This window comes from Oryx dammah, unplaced genomic scaffold (assembly GCF_014754425.2).
Source record: "Oryx dammah isolate SB20612 unplaced genomic scaffold, SCBI_Odam_1.1 HiC_scaffold_8, whole genome shotgun sequence".
NCBI lineage: Eukaryota > Metazoa > Chordata > Mammalia > Artiodactyla > Bovidae > Oryx > Oryx dammah.
The window spans coordinates 14,710,650-14,735,684 of record NW_024070192.1 but is presented as its reverse complement, the minus strand read 5'-3'; the positions used below and the strand labels follow the sequence as shown (position 1 = coordinate 14,735,684).

Genomic DNA, 25,035 nt, shown 5'->3' with positions numbered 1-25,035 from the left:
ACACTGCCAGTACCAGGTCCTGGATGGGCTTGCCACTAGGAGTTCGGTATGGGCACTGTGATTCAGTTGAAGGGGACTTGGTAAGGATGGGCAAGAGGTTTATCCATACCATTGCCCGAGTCCAGTCCAATGGTCAGATCGGGAAAGAAACCTTCAGCAGAAGACCATTTGAGGCCTTTAATAACCCCTTCGGCTCCTCCTCTCCTCCCCTGCTTGAGAGAGACGGCCTGGCAATGTCCAGACTGGCCCCCTGGTACCTGAACCGGGTCTGAGAGGGCCGAGGGCACAGTCCATTGGGACAGAGCAGAAGCTCCTCAAAGAGGCCCTACCCGATTGATTCCTGGCGCCGGACTCCCGCCCAGCTCCGCCCCTGAAGAGTCAGGGACCCGCCCCTGAAGAGTCAGGGACCCGCCCCTGCTCCGCTGAGTCCCGGAAAAGTTGCCTCCGCCCCGCGAACCCCGCCCCGCCGCCGCTGCCGCGCGGCTCCTTTCAGCACCGCGGCGCGGACAGCTCCCGGGCGGCCACGGAGGGAAAGACGCGCGGCGAGCGGCCGGCCGGGGAGGGCAGCAGAAGGGTAGACGCAGGCGGGCGGGCGGGGCACAAAGCCCTGCGGCCCTCCCCGGGGGCGGCGCCCACCGGAGCCGGACGCCGCTGAGCCAGAGGACGAGAGGAGAAGCAGGGAGCCGGGGCGCTGCTGGCTCCGGGCAGAAGCCGCGGCCGAAAGATGCCGGTCCGCAGGGGCCACGTCGCGCCCCAAAACACTTACCTGGACACCATCATCCGCAAGTTCGAGGGCCAGAGTGAGTGTGTGCGGTGGGTTGGGGCATGATCTGGAGCCCTGGTTCGGTGGCAGGAGTGGCTGGATTCTTTACTAACTTCGAATGGAGCAGGGTGGGGGGTGTCTGATGCCAAACGCATATCCTTCCCTTCAATGTCCGAGAAATACCTTTTCCTCCAGCGAGCCCCTACTTTTACCTCCAAAGCCACCTCCCTTCCACTACACGCTGGGCAAAATGCAGCTCCCCACTTCACCCCTGAGTTGTTTTCTTGCCAGTTCCAAGCCCTGACCTCCCCTTGTATCCCTGTCATGCTTCCCTCCTGACTCCCCCACCCCGCCCCCAACTTCCTCCAGAGGTTTCCTTTTCGCCCTCCTTTTCATCTCCTGACCAAGCCACTCTGGTCTTTCTAGGAGCTCACCCTATCTGGTCACACCCCTGCTCCCTCTCACCTATCCCTTTCCCTGCTCCAGGAAGCAAGCCTTGGGCCTCTCTCCCACTTCACTGACCCCATTACTGCCCTGGTCTTCCCACAATTCCCAGGCCTGATTCCCCTTCCCCTTCTCTGGTCATCGTCCTGCTACCCCCTCCTGACCACCCCCTCATTACTCCCAGGAGCCCCATGGCCTTCCCCCATGACTCTGGCCTTCTTGGTCTTCCCACCCTCCCCAGACTTGACCTTCCCCTTCCTTCATTTTGATCACGGCTCTGCTCTGCATCCAGATCCAATCCCCCCCACGCACACATACCAACCGCTCCCACAAGTCCTTCTGATCTTTCCCTCCCTACTGCCTGGTCCTGGTTGCCATGGGCTCCCACCTCCCGCCCCAGGTCGTAAGTTCCTGATCGCCAACGCTCAGATGGAGAACTGTGCCATCATTTACTGCAACGACGGCTTCTGTGAACTCTTCGGCTACTCCCGAGTGGAAGTGATGCAGAGACCGTGCACCTGCGACTTCCTCACCGGCCCCAACACCCCGCGCAGTGCCATGTCCCGCCTGGCGCAGGCCCTGCTGGGGGCCGAGGAGTGCAAGGTGGACATCCTCTACTACCGCAAGGATGGTGAGGCACCCTCAGGCCACAGATTCTGCAAGGCAGGCTCGGCCCCTCTCTCGTCCAGGCAGAGTGGTCATGGGAAGGGCATCGACCCCGGGGACCAAAGTGCCTGGAGGAATCTTGTCTCCTCTCTGGGCCTCTGTTTCCTCAGCTGTATGGAGAAAGTGCTGGACCCTGGGTGCAATGCCTTCTGAGGTCCTTTCCAGGGGCCAGGGACAAGGCTGAGCCACCAACTGGTCCTGGCCGCATGCAGGGCCTCCCACACCATCGTCCCTCCCCCGTGTCCCCGGTCTCCTGGCTGTCCACTCTGTCACTGTCAGCCCCAGCTGTCAGGCAGCTGGGACGGAAATTAACCTTTCCTCATCTCCGTCTGCTCTGGGGATTAGGGGAGGAGTCACCCCCTCAAGGCCTCTGGGGCCAGGCAAGGCATCGGGGCGGCTGGCTTGAAAAGAGGGCTGGGTGTGGCTCAGGGACCCTAGCTCCTTGGGGAGACAGAGTCTGGAGTTTGTGCTGGCCCTGGAGGCTTGTCCAGTTTGGGATATTACTGCCAGCCCAAGCTGCTGCAGACAGAACAGAAGCATCGGGCGGGGGCCGAGGATACGAAATTCTGGAGCCCCTCAAGGCCCTCCCCTCAGTACTTCAGTGTCTCCACTGGGTCTGTGTGGAGAGGAAAGAGATGGGTGGGAATTAGGGTCCCAAAAGTCCCTTTGAAATCACCTGGATCAGTGGCCCCCTCAGCCTGCTTCTGCCTCAGAATTACCTGGAACTTGTTTTCCAAAACACACCTTCCCTAGAAAGGGGCTGACTCAGAGGTGGGAAATGAGGGCCAAACATGTGTATTTGGAAAAATCTCCCTGGCAGTTTAGATGTTCTGTCAGGTTTAGGAACCACTGGCTTAGATTAATCCCTCATTTCATGGGTGAAGAAACTGAGTCCCGAGAAAAAGAAAGAACTTGGCCAGGATTCTACTGCGTGGGTCCCAGCTGGGACTGGACCCCAAGTCTCTGGATTCTTCCCTTGGATATATCTGGTCCGAATAATCCCAAGAGGGGTGAAAGGAACTCAACAGCCTCTGTGTTCTGAGGTGGAACTTTTGGGGAAAGAAGCCCAAGAGGGCCCTCTCTGGGGAAGAAAGCATGAGGGCCACTGGAGTGCAGGTAAAGGGCAGGCACCTTTGGACTGAGGCTGAAAGGTGCTCATGGTCATGGTTGCAGGGGCCTGGTGTGTGGAGCATGAACTAAGTGTAAACCTGAGCATATGTGTGTGTGTGTTTAAGGTGTTTGAGGTGCTTCTTGGGCAGGTCCTGGCTGTCCCTCTGGCTGTAGTGATTAGGGGACTAGGAAGAACCTGGCTTAGTTTGGGAGCACTCACAGGGTTAACGAAGTCAGAATATTTTTAAAAGCTGTGACCTCACCTCCTCATATCATTGCAGAGAGGAGGTGACAGTCAAAGGAGTGAGAAGGGTCCCAGGGGAACAGGATGGGACAGCAGGGAATGACGGAGGCCAACAGGTCCCTCTGTCCTCTCCTTGACCTCAGAGTCCTACCTGGGCCTGAGAGGGGTAAGAGCTGATCGTAGACTCCCAGTGATGTCAGCTCAGGGCTCTGAGAGTCTCCTCAGCATCTTAACTGTGCCTGGGCCAGGGGCCGAGGTCGAGGTCAAGCCTTGGCCCGCTGAGATCCTCAGGTCCTCAGAACCCTGCTGGCGTCTTCTAGCAGTCAGAAGGAGCCCTAGAGACCTAGTCTTAGAGGTTTTCTGTGGGTGGAAATGACAAGTTACCCACATACCTGGGCACTGTGCTTAGTCACTCGGTCGTGTCCAACTCTTTGCAACGCCATGGACTGTAGCCTGCCAGGCTCCTCTGTCTTCCGCACTGCAGGCCGATTCTTTACCATCTGAGCTACTAAGGAAGCCCACCTTGACCCATGATAGTCCAAGACCTTGAGCACCTGGGACCTACCTGAAATTGGTGTGAAACCTAGAAAGGGAACCCTTCTGGCCAGCATTCCCCTAAGAGAAGGATGTGATGCTCAGATAACTTATGTACACCCTCTGGTCCACTCTGGCCACTCTGTTTTGTTTTTTATTATATTCATATGGCCTTTATAGCCTGCTGAAGGGCATCCTAATGGTGGTTTTTCCCTTCCTCGGGTCAATACCTCCTCTCCCCCATCTTCCATTGGTTAGAGGAGGAGTCACACCCCCACCCCCTACAGAATTCTAGCTGATTTATAATCCTCTTTTCCTTTAAAGGGGTAAACCACTGATAGTTCTCCAAGTTCAAGTAGAGAGTCTGTGGCCATACACCTCTACATTGTACATCTGTGTAAAGCTATGTTCAAAGAGGCCAGGCCATTTGACAAAAATTACCCCATGAGACAGGGCTCAGAGACCCCTGAGAAACTGGCTCTGCTGCCATCTACCTTCACGAGGAAAAGTTAAGAACCTAACAGCTAGGAAGCATGGGGATGGCCACAAGACTCAAGCCAGTGAGAGTCTAGAGGGAGCCTTGGAGAACAGTCCTACCGCTGCGCCCCCTGGGGACCTGCCATAGGCCCAGCCCCGCCTGCCCGCCTTGGCTGGATCGGCTTCTGTGATGACCCCAAACCAGAGAGTCCCCTAATCTCCAAGCCAGACTCGAGGAAGCCTGGGGCTCCTCCAGTCCTCAGCTCCAGTTCAGGAAGAAGGGCATGGGCGGAGGTCTGGGGTCCTAGTGTCTTGTGTACACTCACCCACGAATGCCAGAGACACCCAGCGGGGGGGCAGGGTGGAGCAGCCGCACTCTTAGTGGCGGCCTTTGCGGCACCAGCTCTTCCTTGAGGGCTCTCCACAGGCCGGACGCAGGGTGTAAAGAGATAGGGACAATAGACAACAAGAGAGCCTCCAGGGGGAGGGGTGGGGACTATGAGAAACTGAAGGAAGGGGCGCATCTAAGAGGCAGAGAAGAGCCGCGAGCAGTGTGCTGTCCAGGGGGAGAGATGAGCCCGCTGTCCAGGGTCAGAGAGGCGGGCCCCGAGAGGAAGCCCTGCAAGAGAGGGCGAGCAGAGCCTGTCGACCACCCTCCAGGGTCAGGGCGAGGGCACAGGAACACCACCACTCCCGGGCACCCCCTAGGGTGACACACTCACCCACTTCTGGTCACCCACACTCACTCATGAGCAAGGACAGCTTGTGCTGTGCTTAGTCACTCAGTCATGTTCAACTCTTTGCGACCCCATGGACTGTAGCCCGCCAGGCTCCTCTGTCCATGGGATTCTCCAGGCAAGAATACTGGAGTAGGTTGCCATGCTCTCCTCCAGGGGATCTTCCCAGCCCAGGGATCAAACCTAGGCATCGCAGGCAGATTCTTTACCATCTGAGCCACCAGAGAAGCCCAAGACAGCTTAGGGATCAGGAAAAGAATGCTCTGATCTCGTCTGAATCCTCCTGTCTCCATCAGTCGCAGGCAGCCAGCAGGTGTGAAGGTCGGGCAGGGGGTGTTACGTGAAGCTGCCTTCCAGCCCTCACTGCTCTGATGGGCTAGTCTTTGGTTCACTCTCAGCCTCAGTTTTCCAAAGATAGCATCAGTAGGTACAGGCTGGGTCTTGGCAGCCCCTAGAAGCATAGAGCCTGGAAGCCCTGCCCAGCTCTGCCAGCTCCCCACCAGGCCAGATTTCCGCAGTGCCAGAGAGTGAGGAGAGAGAATGGCCTTGCGGGTGGTGTTTCAGGCCACCGGCCAAGGAGGCTTCCGGGGTGGGTCCCAGCACCCAGGCCTTGCCATGCCCTGGGCTGACGAGAGTGCCAGGCTCTGGTCTGGGAAGCAGGCCCACAGCCCTGCGAGCCCAGGAGTGGGTCTCAGAGGCGAGCGGGAGGCCTCTCCTTGGTGTGGATGTCTCCCCCGGGGCCAGCGTGGCAGCTGGCAGATGGCTGCCTGGTGCTTGGGAGTCCGGGAATCTGATCCGGGAGATTCTTGTTCCAGGGAGGAAGGTGGGAGGGAGGAGGTGGACAGCTCGACTGCACCCCAGCACTGAGGGGGTGAGAAGGCTCCAAGGGAAGGGCTCACCAGAGGGTAATCTCGGGAAGAGGGATTCTAATGGACCCCAAAGTAGTAATAGCCTCCCACCCACTCACATTTACACTCATTCTTTCATTCCCTCAGCCTAACAAACAACACCTGGGACAGGTCCTGGCCTCCACCAAACAAGACAGACAAATCTGCTTTCTGCTAGTCATGTTTACCCAAGTCCCCTGCCCTTAGCGTCCTTGGACCTGACACCCATCAACACTGAATTGAAGTGCATGGGATGACCGGGTACCGTGGAGCAGGGCTCACAGGGCATCCACCCAGCCTGCTGCCTGGCTCTAGGGAACATGGCAGCTTCAGCTTGTTTTGTTCCACTCACCTCTGGGAGAGGGAGCAAGACCCTGGAGCAGAGAAAGAGGAACAAAAGGGCCAATGGCTGGGTCTGGGCAGCCTGTGATGGCTGCGTAAGTGGCAGGAGAGCCTGTCCCTCCCCCACCCTGCCATCTATCTCCCTCTCCCTCTGCAATCCCCAGGCCACCGCCCCACCTGCCTCACCCCTAGTCCCAGCACCTCTGCCTTGAGATGAAAGGCCCCTTCCTGGTCTGGAGCCGCAGCCTGGCCCTCACTCCAGTGTCCTCGGCCCACACAAGTCCCCATCCCTCTCCAGACTGTTGTGTATGAGAGCGCAGGGCTCCCCGCACCATGGCCCCAGCCCTCCCTGATGCATGGCCCAGCCAGTCCTGGCAGGTCAGTTTCTCAGAAGTCCAGGCTCTGCAGAACAGGGGTCCGAGTATGCCCTCCAGGGTTCCACCATGCACCACCATGGAGCTTGAGCCCTAAAGTGCCCGCGGGCTCGGTGCCCAGCACTTGATGTGTTCTCAGTGAGTTCCCTCCAGCATCAGGGGAGCAGGACATCTTTGGGGAACGGGAGTACAGGAGCTGAACCCAGGGCCAGCCAGAGCTACTTGGGGGTAGGAGACCCAGCCTCACTTCCCCACTTAATCCACCCCCATCTGCTCAGCTTTAATTACAGCAGAAGCAAACCTCAAGGTTAAGCCCCAAGCTGAGGGCCGAGTGTGGACTTGGGCCCGAGGCTGCATTATCTCCTAATGAGGAGCTTAGCGGCTTTCTCCACCTCTGCTCTGTGGGTGGGGCCCTGCTGGGCAGTGTCACCAACAGCTCTGGCCACTCTGCCGGTCTCTTCCCCCGCCCACGGCTGCTCTCAACTTGACCTTAACCCAGTCCCCTGCCTAGCTTCCCCAGGCCAGATTCCTGCAGGAGAGGACCCCTCTGGTGACATCCCACCCTCCCTTCCCACGGTGTTTGCAGCCTCCTGCTTCCGCTGCCTGGTGGATGTGGTGCCCGTGAAGAACGAGGACGGGGCGGTCATCATGTTCATCCTCAACTTCGAGGACCTGGCGCAGCTCCTGGCCAAGCGGGGAAGCCGCAGCCTGTCCCAGCGCCTGCTGCGACAGAGCTTCCTGGGCTCGGGTGAGGAGGGGGCAGGTGGAGGGAGCGGGGCGGGGGGACTGGTGGAGGGAGGGGTGGGGTATGGGAGGGGGCGGGGCGGGGCATGGGAGGGGGAGGGGCGGGGCAGGTAGAGGAGGCGGGGCAAGGGGCATGGGAAGGGGAGGGGCCTGTGGCGTTTCGAGGGTGGCAGCATCAGGTGTCGCATCAGGTCCCCAGCCCTGACTGCTCTAACCCTGGCCTTGGTTTCAGATGGGTCTCATGGCAGGCCAGGGGCACAGGGGCCTGGAGCGGGCAGGGTCAAGTACAGGACCATCAGCCAGATCCCGCAGTTCACACTCAACTTTGTGGAGTTCAACCTGGAGAAGCACCGCTCTGGCTCCACCACAGAGATTGAGATCATCGCACCCCACAAGGTGGTGGAGCGGACGCAGAACGTCACCGAGAAGGTCACCCAGGTGCGGCCTGCAGGCCAGGGTGGGTGGGGCTGTGCTGGGCCCTACAGTCCCTCCTCAGGCCCAGGCACTGGACTCCTCTGGGGCTGGGTGAACAGAGGGAGCTGGCCTGCCCAGCCCCCTGGTGTCTGGTCTGAGCTCCTGTCTAGAGAACCGGCAGGACACCTTGGGACCCACCCAAGGCTCTGCCAGTCCCAGAGAAGAAGCAGAGAGGTGTCAGGGCCATACTGAGAAGAGAATGGGGAGTCCCAGCCCTGCTCCTGCCCCTGGCTTTTGAGGTGACAGCCAGCTCCTAGGACAGGATGCTTCCGCAGTCCAGGCAGTGGGGAGGGAACCTGGCATCTTCAGCTCCCTTGGCGTGAGTCCCTGGGGAACAGTCAGGAAGGCCTCAGCCCCTCCTTGGCCAGCCCAGGGCAAACTGCCCTGGGTCCTCTGTTCCATCTGACCACACTGTCCCTCCTCCTGGGGCCTGATGCCCCAGTCCCCAGCTGACCTCTCCAGAGGGAAGTGCAGAGAGCACTGCCCAAGGTTCAGGGGGCCTGCCACTGTCTGCTATGTAACCTTGAGCAAGAGACCTGTGCCTTGTCTGGGCCCTAGGGTCCCGTCTGGATGAATGACTTGGACCACATGGTCTCTGAGGACTCATTTGACATTGAGGGTGCTGGCCCTAGGAGACACTGAGAGGTGCTTAGGCCAGGGCTAAGCAAGGGGGTGCAGGGCGAGGTCAGGGGCCTCCTCCAGCTCCCCTGGGACTTTGCTCCCTGAAGGGATGGAACAGCTCTTTGCCTCCGCCCCCTTTCACCTGAAGCACCCTCTGTGCTGGAGCAGGTGGGCTGGAAACTCCTTGTGACCCAGCCACTCACCAAGTGCAAGAGCCCTGGGGCAGAAAAAACCCCAGGCTGTAGGGCTGGGCCCTTGGACATCAGGTGGGGCGCGGGGGGCCAGTGACCAGGAGGCCCACCTAGCTGTGCACCTGGGGACCCTCGGGTTGGTGACGGGGTGAGGGGGGCTGTCGGGCTGGAGAGTTGTGCGTGGTCCCTGCCCCCACCCAACTTGTCCTGCCCCCTGCCCCAGCCCCTCTTGGCTTTACTAACCCACCCCATGTTGCCCCTAAGGAGGGGAGGAGCCTGCCAGAGTTCAGGGCATGGCCCAGAGTAGGGAAGTCACACCAGCCTCAACCAGAACTCAGAGGGCCTAGAGGGCTGTGAGCCCATACCTGGGCTCCTATGTCCTGACAGCCCTGCAGCTCTGGGGTCACTGGAGAGTCCCCTCGTGCTGGCCCTGGAGGCAGTGGAGACTCCGGAGATCTGTGGTGGACGAGATGGCACCCCGACTAGAAGCCCCTAGGACGGGGACACTTCTTCTGACCCCACCCTCCAAGTTCTGACCGCCTCCCTCCCTCTCCGTGTGCTCTGCTGTTTCCTCCTGGTTGGCCTTGAGCAGCCAGGGGTGGACATGGCCATGATGACCCAACCTCTCCGTGCTCATTCAGTCCCCTTTAGTTGAGCCCCCATGTGGACTAAGAGAGGGGCATGCGGGACAAGGGAGCTGCCGCTGTAAGTCAGTGGAGATAACTGTGCTGTCAGGAGATTTACAAGGAGCCGGGAGAAAATCAAAAAACATGGGTCAGGTCTGTGCAGGGTCAGAGGAAACTTCCCAGGGAGGCCAAACAGGAGCTGAGGCCAAGGCTGAGCAGGAGGTCCCTGCAGGCTGAGGACACTGTGGCCCCTCCCAGGGGTTTGGATGGCAGATGGGGGGCCGTGTGGTTGAAACCAGCCTTTGGGTGGATCTTCCATACTGTGATCCCATTTGCTTATGGATCTGGCTTTCAGGGCCAGAACCTTATGTTGCAGATTTTCTTAAACCAGAACCATCTGCAGGGCCCTATCCCGTGTGTGGGTGGGTGTGTGGTGATGATCCATGGGACACCTTTCAGGCCCCATCCTTGTCAGGGCAGTGTCTGACATCGGATGAGCAGAGAGGAGTGATTATCGAGTATAATGGCCTGTGCCATCAAGATGTACTAGGTTGGGACTTCCTTGGCAGTCCAGTGGTTAAGGCTCTGAGCTTCCAAGGCAGGGGACATGGGTTCCATCCCTGGTCAGGGAACTAAGATCCCACATGCCACACGGCACTACCAAAAAAACAGCCAACAGCCCCGTGGAGTTTGTGGTCCTTTGTTGTCCCCTTCTGCCAGTGAGGGAACTGAGGCTCATAGAAGTTACAAAACCTGCCCCAAGACAAACAGACAGCAGTGTCAGACCCCAGATCAACTTGGGAGGTCTGGCTACAAAAGGCATGCCTTCTGCTCCCCATTGCCCAGGCTCATGCTGGGCAGAGCCTGGGCATGTTAGGCTGGGCCCTGGTGATTGTATGTTGGCTGAAGCCTCAGAGGTGGGGGTTGGAGGGGCAGAGCAGAAGGGGTTCAGAATGCAATGATCAACTCCCCCTTGGACATGTGCAAAGTAGTCAAGGCCACCAGTACCCAGACCCATCAAGGGTTCAGGTTAACTATACACCCCCATAATTTGATTCCTTCCGTGGAAGGCTCTGAGAGTTGGCCCCAGAGCGGGCCCTCACTGGTCCAGGCTCCGAGGGCCCTCAGGAATGAAGAGGCTACTTTGGGGGTGACTTGTTCCCATGGGAAACTTGACCACTGGAAACTTCCCAAACCCACCAGACAGACTAGTCACCCCTCATCACCCCCTCAATCGGCCTGAACCTGGCCCTCCCCTCTCCCCTCCCCCAGTCCTGTCTTCACCCACTCCAGGCTGGCCTGTTTATGAGGGAGTTCAAACCTGGGGTCACTATGAGACAGAGCTCCCCCCACTCTGGACCCCACCTCCTCTTGGCATGTCCTCCCAGCACTCCTGTCCCCTTATGAACTGTCCCTGTCCTACGGGCCACACCCCCATCTCTGCCTCATCCCCTCTCCCCTGCACTGCCCTGCCACCCACCTTCTCCCACATCTCCCTTCCTCGGCCTCACCCCTGCATCTCCACCCCTCCCAGAGCCATCTCCCCAGCAGGGGCCACCTGGCTGACCTCTGCCTCGGCCCCACCCCCAGGTCCTGTCCCTGGGAGCGGACGTGCTGCCAGAGTACAAGCTGCAGGCCCCTCGCATCCACCGGGGGACCCTCCTGCACTACAGCCCCTTCAAGGCCGTGTGGGACTGGCTCATCCTGCTGCTGGTCATCTACACAGCCGTCTTCACACCCTACTCGGCCGCCTTCCTGCTCAGCGACCAGGACGAGTCTCAGCGCGGGGACTGCGGCTACACCTGCAGCCCGCTCACGGTGGTGGACCTCATCGTGGACATCATGTTCGTGGTGGACATCGTCATCAACTTCCGCACCACCTACGTCAACACCAACGACGAGGTGGTCAGCCACCCCCGGCGCATCGCCGTCCACTACTTCAAGGGCTGGTTCCTCATCGACATGGTGGCTGCCATCCCCTTCGACCTGCTCATCTTCCGCACCGGCTCTGATGAGGTGAGCAAACCCCGTTCAGGCCGGCCCCCCGAGGCCATCCCCTGTGCCCTGGGTATGGGGAGTACCTGGCATGGGGCACATTTGCCAAAGCAAGTGGTGGTGGGAAGGAGGGACCTCAGACATCTGTCACCTCCCAGCCCTGGAGAAGGAGTATCTGGGGCTTCCCCTAGGCCTGGGTGCCCTCTCTGTGCTCCCGAACCCCGCCCCTCCTGGGACAGGCACTCCTATGCGGCTCGCCCATCCTGCTGACTTCTAAACCACAGTTACCCCGGAAATCCACAGGCTGCCTCCTCAGCCCCAGCCCCTCCACTCTGCCCACTCTGCCTCTCACAGCTGACATGAGGGCATTTTCATACTGTTCTCATAGCTTCTAGTCCCAGTCTGTCCTGTTGCTCCACCTCCTTGGGATCAGCTTTATTGTTATTGTTGCTTTAATATTTATTTATTCATTCATTCACTCATTCATTTATTTACTTGGCTGTCGGGTCTTAATTGCTGCCTGCTGGATCATCATTGCATCACGCGAGATCTTTCGCTGTGGGGCGTGGACTCTTACTGACTCTCTCGTTGTGGCTCTTGGGCGTAGGAGTTGTGGCTTGAAGGCTTAGTTTTTCCGCAACATGTGGGACTTTAGTTCTCAGACCAGGGATGGAACCCATGTCCCCTGAATTGCACGGTGGATTCTTAACCACAGGACCACCAGGGAAGTCCTTTGGAATGAGATTTCCACTCAAATAGCTTGCCTCCTGTGTTCCAGTCACACCCCAATCACCTAGCCTGTCCAGCACAGAGTGTCCATTGTGACTTCGTGCTCCCATGCCCACCCACCCACTTCCAGCAAATCTATCCCCAAGTCCTCTCCTCACCCTTTCCACCTGCACTGCCCCTGCCTGGACACAGAGTGGCCTTCTTACCACCTCTGCCCCAGCCCCACGCCTGCCAGCCTCACCCCCTGCATACAGGAGCCAGAGCAAGTTTCAGATCACTTATCTGACCCTGACTGTCATTCAATCCAGTCTTCAGAACTTTCAATGGCTCCCCAGTGGCTTGGAATAAAAGCCAAGCTCTTTGAGGAGCCTGTAGCCACAGCAGCAGCCCCTGCCCATCTTCCAGGCTCATTCCTCACCACTCCACCATCTTCTGCTCTGTGTTCTCATCTGCAGCACCACCGTTGGCTCCCCAGGTGGATCGGGCCATTTCACACATCCATGCCTTTGTTCATATTGCTTGCTCCCTGTGCCTGGAATGCCCTTTCCCTCTCCCTCCTGTCTGGAGACCCAGCTTTATCTTTCAAGACTCAGCTCCTGTGTCACCTCCTCTAGGAGGCCTTCTCTGCCCTGTCGCTGCAGACTTTTCCTCCCCTTCCTCTGTGCCCCCCTTAGACTTCTGTCCTGGCAACCATAAAGCTATTTTGAGCTTTAGGCTGAGAACTCCTTAAGGTCCTACACAGTGTCCCACTGCCAAGAGCCTGGCCCAAAGCAGGCTTTCCATAAGTGTTTGTTAAATCACTATGTGACCATACTTGCAGGGGAATAAATGTGGTCCTAAGGGACCTGAAGGTCACAGTCTCTCAAGGGCTGACCCCAGCCCCGGGGCCCCCTCCCTGCCTCTCCAGACCACAACCTTGATTGGACTGCTGAAGACAGCGCGGCTGCTACGGCTGGTGCGTGTGGCTCGGAAGCTAGACCGCTACTCTGAGTATGGGGCGGCCGTTCTCTTCTTGCTCATGTGCACCTTTGCGCTCATCGCGCACTGGCTGGCCTGCATCTGGTATGCCATCGGCAACGTCGAGCGGCCCTACCTGGAGCCCAAGATCGGCTGGTTGGACAGCCTGGGCGCGCAGCTCGGCAAGCGCTACAATGGTAGTGACCCAGCATCGGGCCCCTCAGTGCAGGACAAGTACGTCACCGCCCTGTACTTCACCTTCAGCAGCCTCACCAGCGTGGGCTTTGGCAACGTCTCCCCCAACACCAACTCCGAAAAGGTCTTCTCCATCTGCGTGATGCTCATTGGCTGTGAGTGTCTGGGACCTTACCCAAGAATTCCAGGTTTAGTTTTGTAATGAAATATAACACAGTAACAATTTCTGTGATTGGCAGGTCCTAAGTTTGCAGCACAATGAATATTTGCATGTGTGTACACTAACTGTGGGCTTCCGTGGTGGCTCAGACGGAATCTGCCCGCAATGCGGGAGACCCAGGTTCGATCCCTGGGTTGGGCAGAAGAAAATGGAGAAGGAAATGGCAACCCACTCCAGTATTCTTGCCTGGAGAATCCTATGGACAGAGGAGCCTGGCGAGCTACAGTCTATGGGGTCACAGAGAGCTGGATACGACTGAGTGACTAACACTTTCACACTAACTATATACAGAATCTATAGCCCTCGATATATGCCAGGGATCAGGGCCAGCTGCCTCATTTTCAGGGCCTCATGCAAAATGAAAATGTGGAGCCCTTTGTTTAAAATATTATCAACTATTTCAAGACAGTGAGAGCAGACCACTAAACCAAAACCCAGGGCCCTTCTTAGTACAGGTCCACATCTATGAAATGTGCTTCCCAGGCACTTCTCACTATATGTTTATTTGGCTGTGCTGGGTCTTAGTTGCAGCATGCAGGGTCTTTAGTTGAGGCATGTGAGCTCTTAGCTGCAGTATGTGGGATCTAGTTTCCTGACCAGGGATCAAACCGGGGAGCCCTGCTTTAGGAGCATGGAGTCTTAGCCACTGGACCTCCAGGGAAGTCCCTGCCAGGCACTTTTCTAAGTCCTTATCAGAGGTCCATGTTTTGTTCCCATCACTGCTCCATGACAGCCATAGTATGAGCTGTTTACAGACCAAGAAAATGAACGTCCTAACTTGCCAGGGGTTACAGAGAGACCCAATTCCAGCCCAGGGGGCCGTCTCCCAGAGAACCAGCCCCCAGGGCTGTGTACTCTCAGGCCCCACACTGTGCTTCCTGCCTTTCAAGACAGGTGCCCTAGGAACAGGAGGGGCAGAGTGGAACGTTATGCAGATGAAGTTGTCATGTTCAGAGTATTTAGAGATGTGAAAACCCAGAAAAACAAAAACAAGGGGGGAAAAGGGGTGAAAACAGACCAAGAGTTTTCCCTTTATAATATTTTTACAGCTTGAAAGAGAAAACAAATATGAACTAAAAAAACCCGTTGTCCTAGTTCTTTCTTCTCAGGAGTTTGGCCTATGGGGCCGCGGAAGCTGCCAAGACGCGCAGGGTGGAAGGAGGAGGGCAGGAAACCCAGGGGTCTTTCCCCCCCCCCCCCGACACCCTGGCGCCGTCCTGGACACTTCTGACCTCGCCCTGGACAGAGGGTTCCCTGGCTGGGGGATCCCAGGGTGGGGGAGGCTGGAGCAGGCCTGGGGGAGATGCTCTGGAGCTCAGCCCTCGCACCCCGCCGCCCTGCCCCAGCCCTCATGTACGCCAGCATCTTCGGCAACGTGTCCGCCATCATCCAGCGCCTGTACTCGGGGACGGCTCGCTACCACACGCAGATGCTGCGGGTCAAGGAGTTCATCCGCTTCCACCAGATTCCCAACCCCCTGCGGCAGCGCCTGGAGGAGTACTTCCAGCACGCCTGGTCCTACACCAACGGCATCGACATGAACGCGGTGAGCCCCTGCCCCTTGAGCAAGGGCGGGCCACCTTGCTCAAGTCCCAGCTCCAGCGAATGCCCCCGGGGCAGGGCGGTGGGGGCAGACCAAGGTCCCGCAGGCACTGGGCGTCCCCGGAACCCTCCTTACCTCCCGCTCCCCCAGCCCCCGCCTCGGCCGCACCCCGCTGGACGCCCCCGCCACCCCCGCAGGTGCTGAAGGGCTTCCCCGAGTGCCTGCAGGCCGACATCTGCCTGCACCTGCACCGCGCGCTCCTGCAGCACTGCCCCGCCTTCCACGGCGCCAGCAAGGGCTGCTTGCGCGCCCTCGCCGTCAAGTTCAAGACGACGCATGCGCCGCCCGGGGACACGCTGGTGCACCTCGGTGACGTGCTCTCCACGCTCTATTTCATCTCCCGCGGCTCCATCGAGATCCTGCGCGACGACGTGGTGGTGGCCATCCTCGGTGGGTTGGGCGGGGAGGGCTGGGCTGGGGGTGGGTGGGGTGGGAGAGGTGTCTTGCCTGGACCAGGCCGTTCCCAGGGACACCGATGGCACCTGCCACGTGCTGAGCATGTGCCACGGGGGAGCTTGACACCAGCTCACGGACTCCTTTACACCAGCCCCGGCCACAGGCCCCATTTTCCTGATAGGGAAGTTGAGGCTCAGAGAGGTCTGGTAGGTGGACAGACAGGGATTCCAGGGCTGAGGAAGTCTAGGCAAGCTGCGACTTTCTCCCGCTCTTAGGAAGCTGGGGTGAGAAGGCAAGGGCTTGTATGGGGTGGAGAGGGGGCGGTGGTCACTGCAGCTGCAGGGACAGCTGGACTTTGGAGGAAGGATAAGGAACTCTGGACAGAGGAGAGGCTGGGGGCACACACAGCCTCTGCTGCTCACGTGGGGCAGGTCACTCACCTTGGGCAGGTCACTTGCCATGTCTGAGGTGGTTCTCATCTTCCACACCTGCCCCCTGCCTTCAGCCTTCCCCAAGTCCCTGACCAGGCCGTCAGCCTCCCTGTCCCCTGGTGCCCCTGGCCGGGCTTTCCTCTACCCCTCCGCCCAGTCCTCTCCCTCCGGCCTGCCCTCGCTACATCCTCACCTGGGCCAGCTCCTTGCTCTCATCATCTCAGTCTCACCTGTGCCACATGGACCCCCAGAGCTCTGTCCCGGCCCCAGTCTCTCCATAGACTGGAAGATTCCTTTCATCTCCAGACATGGCCATCCTTATATTCCATAGGCAGACCAAACAGCTTATCTTAATCTGAAATCATCATCTTCCCTCAAAGGCAGCTCCATGAGCATCCCTGTCACTGTGAACCTCTCACTGCCTGGGCCAGAGACCTGGGAGTCAGCCAGGGAAGTACCCTCCTCCTTTCCTGGCTCACGCCCACCATCCAGGCAGTCACAGAACCCCGTCTGTTCCCTGCATTGAGATCTCTCTGTCCCATATCTGTCTCCTTGTCCCTGCCTGGGCCCAGTCCTCACTGTGTCCTTCCTGGGCAGGTGTCAGGAGCTCCTTGCCCACAGCCCTGAATCTGGTGTACCCCACACTCCATCTTCCACCTGCCAGTGACCTGAAATTCACATCTGTGCATGGTCTTCTGCTCAAAATCCTTTCATGGTTCCCCATGATCCATGGGGCAAATGTCAACCCCTGTGCACGGCCCTCCACATTCTGGCCACCCCTGGGTCCTGCCACCCTCCCTCTGGTGGCTCATGCTCCAGCCATCAGACTACTTAGTTCCCTGCACCTGCCCATCTGTCCCACCCCTGTGCCTCTGCACAAGCTGCCACTCCACTTGGAGTACCTGCCTCACACCTGTGCCTGGCAGACCCCAGGCATCCTTCAGTGCTGAGCTCAAGCTCAGCTCCTCTATGAGCCTGTCCCTCGTTCCCAGCCAAGTTTAGAAGTGCCATTCAGGTGGGAGAGATAATTATTATTAATAATTAAGAAGCCAGTCCAATTTAAGTTTCAGTTAGAGACATGAACTCTCATTTTGTCCTGAGTAGAAATGGACATTAGGTCATAATCCTTCATCTACTGGAAAACCATCACTTTATAATGTTGCCCAGATTTCTAGCTTCTGGTTTCATATGTGACCCTGGAGAGTCCCTCCCTTCTCTGAGCCTCCTCAGTCCCTCCTCTGTAAGAGACCTTTTATCCTGTTTTCTTGGGGGCACATGTCCTGGCCGCCATCCATCATTGAGCAAACACTTAGCACCCTTTGTGCAGAATGGCCAGGCTAGAGGGCTGGACTTTCCTGTGGGAAGTGGCCATCATAATCATGGTCTCTGGCACTCTGGCCCTGGATTCTCTGCCCTAAGCCCTGACTGTGCTGCACAGACCACAGCCTGCATCCTCCACCCGATTGCCTTTCTCCTGGAGGACCAGCCCTCCTAGATTCTCACAGCCCAGGCTCCACTCCAGTAGCTCTGTAAGACCCCCTCCCCACCTCCAACCCCTCCTGGTGGAATGAGCCCCTCCCGCTTCTGTAGGCCCGTTGCTCTTGGCTCCCACTTGTTCTGAGGCTCTAGAGATCATTCTATAATCTGTCTGTTGGGGATTTGGGGGCTCCTTGTGGGTGGGACTTCTGCCCTAGTCATGTTTTTATCCTGTGGCTAGCACAGTGCCTGGCAGCAGAACGGCCCAGCACCCTCACCACCTGTCCCCACATCCAGCCCACGTCCACCCCGTGACATCGTCCATCCTGACGCCTTGCATCTGCCTGTCTGGTGCCTCTTGCTCTCCGAGGCACTTCCTCCAGCATCACCTCCGCTCCTCTGGACTGCCCAGGGGGGCAGCCAGGGCAGATATGGTTATAGCCATTTTAGAGTGGGGACACCGGGGTGCAGAGAGGACCATGCCGGTCACGTGGCCCCACAGTGGGAGTGGGAACCGAAGAGAGAGAAGCCTCAGGTGCTGTCCCAGGGAGCTGGGTGGTCCTGACCCCTGGTCCCCGCCACTCTGCAGCTCTGTGGCCAGCCTGAGAGGAAGAGGTTGGGCAAGGAGCCTTTGGTGTCTCTTCTGCTGGCTGTTCCCTGGGTAGGGGTGGGAGGGGCAGTTCCCAAGCAAATGGGAAACAGAAAGGAGATTCTGGTAGAAGGTGGTCCCTAGGATCCTGGAGATAGGGAGGGGACCCACAGGCTGGGGTAGCAGGGGTCTCTGCATACTCCTTGCCCTCAGCCAGCACATCCAGCCTTGTTCCAGGCCCCCGCCTGGCAGGATCCCTGAAGCTGGGTGAGGTCAAGGTTAAGAGGTCCTCAGGGAGGCTCCTCAGAAGAGAGCAGGGAGCCAGGCCCTGGAGATTTCCCCGCCCCTCTGGCTGGCAGGAAAGAATGACATCTTTGGAGAGCCCGTTAGCCTCCATGCCCGGCCGGGAAAGTCCAGCGCAGATGTACGGGCCCTGACCTACTGTGACCTGCACAAGATCCAGCGGGCAGACCTGCTGGAGGTGCTGGACATGTACCCTGCCTTCGCAGACAGCTTCTGGAGTAAGCTGGAAGTCACCTTCAACCTGCGGGACGTGAGTCTGGGATGGGTGGGCCGGGTCGGGGGTGGCCCTCAGCCAGCCTGTAATGGGCCATGGCCAGTCAGCCTGCTGAGTGCTTGGCCTGCTTGGCTGGAGAGGAGCCGTCTGACCGCTTCCCTTCTTTTCAACCTCGCCTCTTCATCCTTTGTCGTAATCACTTCTGTGCCTCCCATGGCCAACATAATGCTAAGTATGAAGATAGCTACCAATTACGGAGCACCAACTATGTGGTAAGCACCGGGCTCCTTATACATGATCTCATTTAGTTTTCCTGCAGGTGGTATTATTATCCCCATTTTCCAGATAGGGAAACTGAGGGTCCTAGCAGACAAATGACTAAAGCCACAGTCACACAGTAAATCATATAGTCAGTGGTGCAGCCAAAATGTGACTCAAGTTTGTGCATCTCCATAGCCCAGGCTTTTCCCACTGCATCCTTCTAAGCTGTAAGGGGGGCGGTGGGGGCGGGCAGCAATGTCTGCTATCCATGAACTCACAGTCCAGGTCCCAGAAGTGTAAGCAGTGATAGAGCAATCTCTCCTCTCAAATTTATCACTCAGTGGAGGAGATTATAATAACCCAAGAAGAAGAAAGAAAAAAAAAAAGAAAGAGCTAAATAGTTCTCTCTCTTTTTTTTGGCCTCACCAAGCAGCTTGTGGGATTTCGGTTCCCTGATCAGGGATTGAACCTGGGCCGCAGCAGCCCAGAATCCTAACCATTAGGCCACCAGGGAACTCCCAAGAGCTCCATAGTGAAGAACCAAGGCAGTCTCAAGGGTGTGCAGTGAGACCAAATATCTGTGGAGCTCAGGGTGGCCAAGGCATGGGACAGCCAGTACAGAATAGAAGTGCCTGGAAGGGTCTGCATGCAGGGCAGGGCCAGGAACCAGCTAGTGGGAAGGAGGGGCAGGCGCGCCTAGCAGGGGCCACAGTGGCTGAGGCCCGGGCACTGAGCCCCCACCCCCGGCCTCAGGCGGAGGGTTCCGCTGGCCCAGCCCCGCACCCAGCGTCTGGAGGTGGGGCTGAGGCAGGTTTACCTGCTCTGGACGGCCCTCCCCACCCTGCCCTCTGCTGTCCTCCCCTCCCCAGGCTCTCCCCTTCCCGCCTGGCCTGTCTAGGAGGCCTCTTGTGAGGACTCTGCCTTGGTGGGGGGCAGGGGGCAGGGGGTGCCCAGCTGCTAGGAGGCATCAGGTGGCCCAAGTGCCCAGTGGCTGGACACTCGAGCAAGAGGGCTGTGGTATCCATGGCCTGGGACATCTGCAGCCCCTGGGTGCCCCCAAGTCCTATTACCAGGGGGGGTGGGCTGCCAAGGGCATGGATGAGGGCACCCCTGAAGGGATTGGGACTTCCAGACTTCCACCCCTCAGGGGGAATTGTCGCATAGGCCCAGGCTGAGGGTGGGGGTCCCAGAGCCCTGAGGAAAAGGAAGGAGAAAGATCCCCTGCCTCCCCCACCCCCACGCTGCTGCTCAAGGCAGCCTCTCGCGGAACTCCCTGGGGTGTGCCCAGCTCCAAGCCCCTGGGCATCCCCTGCCAGTCCACGCAGGAGAGGAGCTGCCAGGAGCACGCTAGGGGTGCCCAGCCGCCTGCAACCACTCTCCCTTCATTGCCACGGGGGTAGGGGAGGGGAGAGAGGCCCAGTCCCGGCTGTGGTCCCCGTTACTTGATGCTCTTGTTCCCCACAAGGCAGGCGGTGGTCACCAGCCATCACCCCAACAGGCTCCAGGCAGTCAAGACCACCAGGGCTTCTTCCTCAGTGACAACCAGTCAGGTGAGCAAAATCGGCCCCTGCCAGAGTCTGCCGCTCCCTGGCCTGAAGGCCCTGCCCAGCCTCCTGGCCCTTGGCAGGTCCTCCCCCTCCTGCCTCTCCTAGGAGAGGCCTCCTCAGGCTCAGCATCGGAGGTCCCTGTACCCCTCCTCCCACTGTGTCCTCAGAGCCTGAGTGAGGGCTTCCCCCAGGGGTGGATACCGGCCCACCCCCGGGGCTGCACATCAGGTACTGCAGGCCCGCTGGGCGGCAGCTCCCTGGACAGTGAGGCCTGGGCTGGACATCCCCACCCGGCCAGCTCCTCCAGGCTGGGGTCCCACCCTGCTCCCTGGGCTACAGCCTTCTGAGTCCCTGAAGCCGGGCCTCTATGGGGGCAGGACACCCAGGGAAGGAGATCTACTCCTCCCACCCCGTGTTCCCACAGCAGGGAGGGAACCGGGCCCGGGCTCTGCTCGAGAAGGCCCAACCTCCAGGACCCGCTGGACCTTGGCTCAAGCTTCCCTCTCCCCATCCTGCAGGCGCAGCCCCTTCCCTGAGCATCTCAGACGCTTCTGGCCTCTGGCCTGAGTTGCTGCAGCAAGTGCCCCCCAGGCCAAGTCAGAGCCCCCCAAACCCTCAGGGAGACTCAGACTGCTGGCCTCGGGAGCTAGGCTCCAGGCTAGAGCAGCTCCAGGCCCAGATGAACAGGTGGGTGACCTGTGGGCAGGGATGGGGCAGCCACGGAGGGCAGGCCCGTGGCAGGCTAGGCACGGGCGCCCCCTCCTGGTGCCTCGGGGACATTGCTGCGTGTCCCGTGGGTTTGAGAATGAAAGTGAAATCCTGAAAGTGAGTCTCTCTCAGTTGTGTCTGACTCTTTGCGACCCAGGCAAGAATACTGGAGTGGGTGTCCTTTCCCTTTTCCAGGGGATTCTCCCAACCCAGGGATTGAACCCAGGTCTCCTGCAGTGCAGGTGGATTCTTTACCAGCTGAGCCACAAGGGAAGCCCAGTGATTTAAGAATGGCCAGCCCCTTTTAGCTGCAGACCTCCCCAGCCCTCTCACTGAGGACAGTTCCTTGGATGGCTTGTCCCAGCAAACCTGAAACATGCCAAGCAGGAGAGGGGTGTAACTTCATGCCAAAACAAATTCTGTAGGTCCAGGACTTCCCTGTTGGTCCAGGGGCTAAGACTCCATGCTCTTAATGCAGGGGGCCTAGGTTCAATCCCTGGTCAGGAAACTAGATCCCACATGCTGCAACTAAGAGTTCTCATGCCGCATCTAAAGATCCTGCCTGCCACAACTAAGACTCGGGCAGCCAAATAAATAAATATTTATTTTATTATTTTTTATAGTAGGTTTTTTTTTTTTTTACTTTATAATACTGTATTGGTTTTGCCATACATCAACATGAATCCACCACGGGTGTACATGAGTTCCCAATCCTGAACCCCCCTCCCACCTCCCTCCCCATACCATCTCTGTAGGTCATCCCAGTGCACCAGCCCCAAGCATCCTGTATCCTGTATCAAACCAAGACTGGCGATTCGTTTCTTACATGATATTATACATGTTTCAATGCCATTCTCCCAAATCATCCCACCCTCTCCCTCTCCCACAGAGTCCAAAAGTCTGTTCTATACATCTGTGTCTCTTTTGCTGTCTCGCAAACAGGGTTATCATTACCATCTTTCTAAATTCCATATATATGTGTTAGTATACTGTATTGATGTTTTTCTTTCTGGCTTACTTCACTCTGTATAATTGGCTCCAGTTTCATCCACCTCATTAGAACTGATTCAAATGTATTCTTTTTAATGGCTGAGTAATACTCCATTGTGTATATATACCACAGCTTTCTTATCCATTCATCTGCTGATGGACATCTAGGTTGCTTCCATGTCCTGGCTATTATAAACAGTGCTGCGATGAACAATTGGGGTACACGTGTCTCTTTCAATTCTGGTTTCCTTGATGTGTATACCCAGCAGTGGGATTGCTGGGTCATAGTTCAGTTCAGTTCAGTCACTTAGTCGTGTCCGACTCTTTGCAACCCCATGAATCGCAGCACACCAGGCCTCCCTGTCCATCACCAACTCCCAGAGTTCACTCAGACTCATGTCCATCGAGTCAGTGATGCCATCCAGCCATCTCATCCTCTGTCGTCCCCTTCTCCTTCTGCTCCCAATCCCTCCCAGCATCAGAGTCTCATAAGGCAGTTCTATTTCCAGTTTTTTAAGGAATCTCCACACAGTTCTCCATAGTGGCTGTACTTTTTGCATTCCCACCAACAGTGTAAGAGGGCTCCCTTTTCTCCACACTCTCTCCAGCAAAATAAATAAATATTTAAATATATAAAAAAAACTGCACGAGCCCTTGGAAAGGGGGTGTGGCCTGTGGATGTCAGGGCTGTGTGGCAGAGTGAGGGCTTAGGGGCAACACAGTCCTGGGTTCAAATTCTGGCTTGGTAACTTACCAGCAATACTGTGTATAAGTAACAACCACTCTGAGCCTTGGTTTACCCTTTTGTGAAATGGGGGTAACCAGAATACCTGTGTCGAAGCTTCATGATGAGGGCAGACTGTCTCTCTCTCAAGCACCCTCTGGGAAACAGTGATAAGGAGAGCTAAGCATTAGGCTGGTTTCTTGTAGCTGGGGGGTGGGGGGCGGGGGTGACTTCTCTGTTCACCAAGGCAGTACAGGTGTGTTTGGGTTACCTTCACCTATTCTATAAGTTGTACTGAAACATCTACTTAAGTTCTTTCCTTAGTACCATTCCTTCAAATTAAGTAATTTGGTACCTACCCTCCCTCCTAAAAAAACTTCACTGTGAGGACTAAATGATGTGTGCAGCTGCCTGGTCACTGTGATTATCAGAGTCAGGGATGTACTAAGGGGAATTCGGGCAGAGGCTGTAGATTGTAGGAGATTCCCTGGTGGCTCAGACATTAAAGAGTTTGGTCTGCCTGCAATGCAGGAAACCCGGGTTCAATCCCTGGGTCGGGAAGATTCCCCTGGAGAAGGAAATGGCAACCCACTCCAGTATTCTTGCCTGGAAGTCCCATGGATGGAGGAGCCTGGCAGGCTACAGTCCATGGGGTCGCAAAGAGTTGGCTGTGACTGAGGCGACCTAGCACTCATGCAGATTATAGGGGGGAAATAGCTTCACCCAGCAGGGACAGCCTGAAGCCTACAAAACTGAGGCCTGCCCTCAGGACCTAAACTGCTCTTGCCAACCGTGACCCTGACCCTGACTGTGGAGTTCTGCCTGCCAGGCTGGAGTCCCGCATGTCTTCAGACCTCAGCCGTATCCTGAAGCTCCTTCAGCAGCCCCTTCCCCAGGACCGCACTGGCTACATCTTGGGAGCCTCCACCTCCAATGACCTGGCCTTGTTCCCTGCAACCCCAGCGACTCAGAGGCCAGGAACTCGGCTGCCCCGGGGTGACCCACCCCCGGCACAGGTGAGCAGTGGAGGGGACTCCCAGGGGCTGGCCTGGCGGCGGCTGCATGTCTTCCCCCACCCTTACCTTGGTCTCAGTGGTCACCTGGCCCAGGGCCTTCATGGCCTGAGAGCAGCTGTGACTTCTGCTGTCCTCCCTTACGGCCTGAGTCACAATAGGCAGCCTGGACAGGTGGTAGCAGAGCCCAGACTGTGACCAACAACTCCACATCGGGAACAGGGGCAGCAGGATACATCTCCTGCTGGTTCCCAACCCTGAAGTCAGGGTGCCCTGGGGAGGCTCCCCACCCTGCTTGCCCCCCTCTTTCTTGCCCCCCCCCCCAGATGCCCAGCTACGGTGACACGGATGAATGGAGGCCGGAGCTCAGGAACTCTTCCTCTAGGATGCCCCCCTCTGCCACGGAAATGGACAGGACTCTGACACTGTCCTCGGAACAGAAGCAGCCCGAGGGGCTCCTGTCACCCCTGGCCTCCCCTCTGTGTCCCTTGGAGGCACAGGGACTTGTCTGTGGTCCCCGCTTCCCCTCCCTCCCTGAACACCTCAGCTCTGTGCCCAAGCAGTTGGAGTTCCAGAGACATGGCTCAGATCCTGGGTTTTCGAGGAGCTAGAGCCACTGTGCCCCAGGATTAAACAACAAACAAAAAAAGCACTATGAAGGAACTGAATGTGGGTACGGTGATAGTCAAGGATGTGGGGGAGGCAGCCAGCCTCTAAACTAGCCCTTCACCTAGAGTAGCTACAAACTGCCGATCCAGGTGACCCCGGATGATGCAGGTGAAGAGGCTCGTGACTTTCCCCAGCCTCCTCCAGGGCTCTCTTTAGACAGCAGGGCTGGTGGAAGGTGGATGAGCCTCAGGAGTGGAGGTAGCTGCCAGGACAGAGGGCTCAGGGAAGAAAGCAGACATTTCTGATCTTTTCTGTATGAGAGCCTGGCTCTGTGCAGAGTCCAGTCACCTCCCAGCTCAGAACTCTCCCCCGCCATGCAGCCAAGCCCCCAGGGTTGGTCAAGACCTCCTGCCGAGAGCCTGGGAACCAGCTAGAGACGGGAGTGTCCTCTGCAGTGGACACATCAGGGCCCAGAACTCCAGCCCTCAGCCACCCTGCCCTTATGGTTCTGTGATGACCTTTGGGACCTAGTGGGCAGTGGAGGGTCTCAGAGCTAATAAAGTCTGCACACTTCATGTTGGGCTGGGTGTGTAATTTGTCTGAGGGTCCTCGGGTCCTCGATGGGGCTGTAATCCTGACAGTTGTGATCTTCTTCCAAGGAGCTGTGTGTTAGGGACCTGACGGTGACTCCACCAGGTCTTGGAGCCACCGGAGTAAGGGGTTCTTAGCCAGGCTGGGGTGAAGGGAAGCAGAGAGACACCGGCATGGTGGCCACAGGGAATCATGACAAGAGCTAACACTTCCAAAGCACTCTACTGTGTAAGGGGATATCGTGCTGGCT

The 25,035-nt window shown here is 57.7% G+C and overlaps 1 protein-coding gene across 2 annotated transcripts; it reads left to right on the top strand.

Annotated features, from left to right (window-relative positions):
* Nucleotides 1-724: 724 nt before the first annotated feature.
* KCNH6 (potassium voltage-gated channel subfamily H member 6) lies at nucleotides 725-24,756 on the top strand. 2 transcript variants are annotated; one of them, XM_040245025.1, is made up of 14 exons: nucleotides 725-800; nucleotides 1,608-1,838; nucleotides 7,165-7,326; nucleotides 7,555-7,760; nucleotides 10,825-11,250; nucleotides 12,866-13,020; nucleotides 13,180-13,265; nucleotides 14,677-14,876; nucleotides 15,071-15,323; nucleotides 18,185-18,378; nucleotides 20,069-20,153; nucleotides 20,669-20,837; nucleotides 23,402-23,588; nucleotides 23,912-24,756. In XM_040245025.1, exons 1-14 carry the CDS (start codon nucleotides 725-727, stop codon nucleotides 24,194-24,196), a joined length of 2,715 nt encoding a protein of 904 aa, XP_040100959.1. In that variant the 3' UTR covers nucleotides 24,197-24,756. The 2 variants fall into 2 exon arrangements, with proteins under 2 accessions (XP_040100959.1, XP_040100958.1); XM_040245024.1 differs by having other exon boundaries at nucleotides 12,866-13,265.
* The last annotated feature ends 279 nt before the right edge of the window (nucleotides 24,757-25,035 follow it).

What these genes read in the sequence shown, in the direction of transcription:
- KCNH6 (XM_040245024.1), top strand. Translation starts at nt 725, where the DNA reads ATGCCGGTCCGCAGGGGCCACGTCGCGCCCCAAAACACTTACCTGGAC. An exon ending in ACGGCATCGACATGAACGCG is followed by an intron (nt 14,877 to 15,070) that starts GTGAGCCCCTGC and finishes CCACCCCCGCAG; the next exon opens with GTGCTGAAGGGCTTCCCCGA. An exon ending in GTGACCCACCCCCGGCACAG is followed by an intron (nt 23,589 to 23,911) that starts GTGAGCAGTGGA and finishes CCCCCCCCCCAG; the next exon opens with ATGCCCAGCTACGGTGACAC.